Source organism: Haliaeetus albicilla, chromosome 10 (assembly GCF_947461875.1).
Source record: "Haliaeetus albicilla chromosome 10, bHalAlb1.1, whole genome shotgun sequence".
In the NCBI taxonomy this organism is placed as follows: Eukaryota; Metazoa; Chordata; class Aves; order Accipitriformes; family Accipitridae; genus Haliaeetus; species Haliaeetus albicilla.
Window position 1 is genome coordinate 37,434,997 of NC_091492.1, and position 4,138 is coordinate 37,439,134.

The 4,138-nt window shown below is 51.6% G+C and overlaps 1 protein-coding gene across 1 annotated transcript; it reads left to right on the forward strand.

The window, feature by feature from the left end:
• CLDN5 (claudin 5) lies at nucleotides 1–3,887 on the forward strand. The gene has a single exon (XM_069795042.1). The coding sequence runs from the start codon at nucleotides 108–110 to the stop codon at nucleotides 756–758; it is 651 nt and encodes a 216-aa protein (XP_069651143.1). The 5' UTR covers nucleotides 1–107; the 3' UTR covers nucleotides 759–3,887.
• The last annotated feature ends 251 nt before the right edge of the window (nucleotides 3,888–4,138 follow it).

Below are 4,138 nucleotides of genomic sequence, written 5' to 3' on the forward strand. Positions count from 1 at the left end.
GGGGCCGGCGGCACTCAGAGCCGGATCGGCAGCTGCCCGGGGGCGAGCGGTGCAGAGCCGGCGCGCCGTCCTTTCTCCGGAGGCTTTGGTGGGGTAGCGGCGGCAGCATGACTTCGGCGGCGCTGGAGATTTTGGGACTGGGGCTGGGCATCCTGGGCTGGGTGGGAGTGATCCTGGCCTGCGGGCTGCCCATGTGGCAGGTGTCGGCCTTCATCGACGTGAACATCGTGGTGGCGCAGACCATCTGGGAAGGGCTGTGGATGAACTGCGTGGTGCAGAGCACGGGGCAGATGCAGTGCAAGGTGTACGACTCCATCCTGGCGCTGCCGCCCGAGGTGCAGGCGGGCCGGGCGCTCACCGTCATCGTGGCGCTGCTGGGGCTGGTGGCCCTGATGGTGACCGTGGTGGGCGCGCAGTGCACCAACTGCATCCGGCCCGGCAAGATGAAGTCCCGCATCGTGATCGCCGGCGGGGCCATCTACATCCTCTGCGGGGTCCTGGTCCTCGTCCCGCTCTGCTGGTTCGCCAACATCGTCATCAGCGACTTCTACGACCCCACCGTGCCGCCGTCCCAGAAGCGGGAGATGGGGGCCGCGCTCTACATCGGCTGGGCGGCCACGGCCCTGCTGCTCTTCGGGGGCTGCCTCATCTGCTGCTGCTCCTGCTCCCAGCGCGACGAGACCTCCTTCCCCGTCAAGTACTCGGCGCCGCGGCGGCCCACCTCCAACGGCGAGTACGACAAGAAGAACTACGTCTGAGCGGGGCCGCCCCGCTCCCCCGGCCCTGCGGGGACACGGACAGACGGCTGCGAGCCGGCGCTGCCGCGCTCCGCCGCCCGGCACCGCGCCGGGAGCGTCTGCGGTGAGCTCCGGCGCTCCCCTGCCTAGAGTCTCTTCTTAACGGGGACCCCCGTAAAGCGGCAGCCCTAGGCAGGGCAGCGCCCCGCCGCCCGCCAGCCCGGCTCCACCGGCGGGTCTGGCCGCTCCGCTGCGGCCGGCGCCGCGCTCGGCGCCGCCGGACACCCGGTACTCACCGCCCGCGGTGCCGGGGCGAGCAAAACCCTCCGCGTCCGCACAGCGCAGCCGAACCGGCGTCTCCCCGGCCCGGGGCAGCGCGGCGGGGAGAACCGAGGAGCCCGGGCGAGCAGCAGCGGCGGCGTCTGCCGGGACGCCCCGTCCGGGCTCCGCCGCCGCCTGCCCGCCCGGCTCCCGGCCCTTCCCCGGTGTTACCCTGAGAGACTTGCGAGTACTGTCGCGCCCGCTCTTGCTGCTGGTGCCTTTCGGGGCACCGCCTGGCTGGTGGGACCGGGCCGTCGGGTGCACGCTGTCGCCGAGGAGAAGCTTCCCTTCTTCCCTTTCTCTCCTGAGAACGTGCATCTGGCTGTTCCCGCTGGGACTTTCACTGGTTAGGGGTTTTTTATTCTTCTATTCGGGCAACTAAACTAGGGATTCTGTCTAAAGCATGATACTAACCTTGGTCCTTAATCCCACAGGCAAGTAACTGTTTGGAGAAGGGTATTTGATTGTCTTGATAAGCGCATTCGTCTGTGTGTCTGAGACCTCTGAAAGGCATTTCAGGTAGTTGCAGTCGTTCAGTGGAGTACAAACCAGATTACGCTAGGTGGCCCCTTGAGGTTCTTCATCCCTTTTTCATCAGCTTCTATTCTGTTTTTACTTGAATATGAACTCATTGCCAGAATTACTGGAGGACTAGATTCAGAGATTGCCATCTTTGTATGTCTGGCTCCAGTGGGGCATCCCTCTGCATCCTCTCATCTGCGCTACAGGAGACTGGAAACATAAAAATTGCCTCAGATGGTGATGGTTGGCAGTATAGATGGCTTTCATGGCCTTCTTGCCAAGCCCCACTTGCTGCCAATTTTGAATTGTGTGTTCAGTTGGATGTGCACTGGGTTGGCTCCTCACCATAATTTTATAACATGTGCTTTCCTTCATTTACCAAATTGGGCAAAGAAATCACTAGAAGAGTTTTACCAAATATCTTGACTGAGACTTTATGCAGGCTAATCAGGAGATCTGAAGTCATGGCTCTCTCAGCTCTCGGCTCCTCCATACTGCGCTGGTAACACTGTGCAGACTAGAAGGAAGATGCTTGAGGTAACATAACTCTCATTTTCTGAGCTTGACACCTGCTAAATAAACTTTGCCACAGCCTGGAATATTAGCATACACCTTTCCATTCTACACTGCAGAGACAAACTTTTTTTAAAAGGAGGGGTTAAGGAGTGGTGCGATACTTTTCCATGAGAATTGCTTGTACTTTTTAAATCAATGCAGAATTCTGCTACAGACCGTGGCAGCATCTGTATCGCCATAAGATTTCTGCCAAGAGTTAGCGAGGAAATGCGCTGTTTATATTCCTCAAAGCACAACGCTACAACCTCGTGGGTGCCTCACAACCATGTAGCAATACAGTGCACACTTAACCTGAGCATTAACTCTTACAACTTTCTGATAATGCCGAGACTTATGGACTAACCATAACTGTGGGTTTGTGACAGATTTACATCGACTGTGTTCTTGCCTTGCTTAGCAAAAACTCCGGTGGTATCAGTATGTACACAGACCTGAATAAGAGACTAAAGCCTTGCCCGTGCAAATTTTGATGTTGAATATTGAGCACGATTCACCCTTTTAAAGATAACTGCTTTTATTTTTAAACATATAAATTGCAGGGTCTGAGCCCATCAGAGAATACAAAAGCAGAGCAATATGTCTAGAACTAGTGGTGTTCTATAAAGAGGTGCAGTTCTTATACTGTCTGCATTTAAATAAAAGCTATAATATTGTTGTTACGATGTGATATGTAGTTTTGGTACAAGAATGAAATATTCCGTATTTCATCATTGCAACTTTTTTTTTTAAACAATGTAACCTTGTAAACTGTAAATGTATTTAAATGCATATATTTTGCAAAAAATCTACCAAAGTTGGCTTGTTATGTGGTTTGGTGCCTTTATTTGTTTCATGGTTACTTTATTTTAAATGATAATTTCCAACTGTTTGTCACCCAGCCCATAGACACACTACACCCTCACTCAGCTCTCTTGTGTCTAGCAAACGAGTCAACAAATATTAGCCCAAATCCTGGACCTCACTCTCTCTTGTCTCAAATTCAAGAACTAAAAAACAACCCCCATCGACAGACATACCTGCATGTGTATCTATACTGTAGAGCCTTCAGAAGTGCTGCAGGATTTGGGCTCTGACCAAAAGATGAAATCTTTCTGGGCAGTGCATCACTAGCATTTAAAAATCAAACCAAAACTGGTATCTTGGGGAAAGGGAGGGAAAGGGAGGGAAAGGCACATCTGAGAAGGGAAATTTTTTAACAAGCCAAATTTCTTGATATGTAGCTTTGTGTCATGGCAGGGCTGGATCCTCTTATAACCAAAATCTGAAACAATTACACAACAAGACCTCTTGGAAGAAGCCAGTGCTAACTGTGTATGTACTAGTAAACACAGCATCATCCTACTGAAAAGATAACTCACTGCTGATGTAACGAGGTTTTGCTGAGGTCAGTGGGGCAGTGCCCAACAATACTAGCAGGAAGTGGGGCCCATTTTTAAAAATATTTTTATATTTTATCTCATCCTTCGGTATACTTACTTGTTGCTGTGCTTTAAAAAATAACCCGAAAGAATGCTGTTATTGACGTCACTGGCTTCAGGGTAAAAGTCTTACTTGGTTTTTGCTGTGTTTTGCTTTCCAAGAGCAAAGACCTAGTCCTGAACTTCAAGACTTGGAAGTGCTCAGGATCAGGCCTGAACCTCATCCCAACAAAAAAAAGAAATCTATAGCACTTGTTTACTATTTTTATTTTGTATTTATGATTTCACATAAAAATAAAAACATCTAAACCAATCCCTGAACAGGGTTACTGTTTTTTGTGAAAGGCATGGGATTGTTTGGGTTCAGGAAGACAGGGTGTGTCATTGGTGCCCAAAGGGCAACCTTTACCTGGGCTACCTTTGGGGGGGGGGGGGGGGGAGCTGGGTCACCTCTGGGGAAGAAGGAAGGACTGCTCCCTTGCAGAGCAGTCAGCATCTTGGCTCTCCACTGAAGCCTCAGACAAAAGAGCAAGTACTGGCAGTTGGTCTTGTGATGTGAGCATA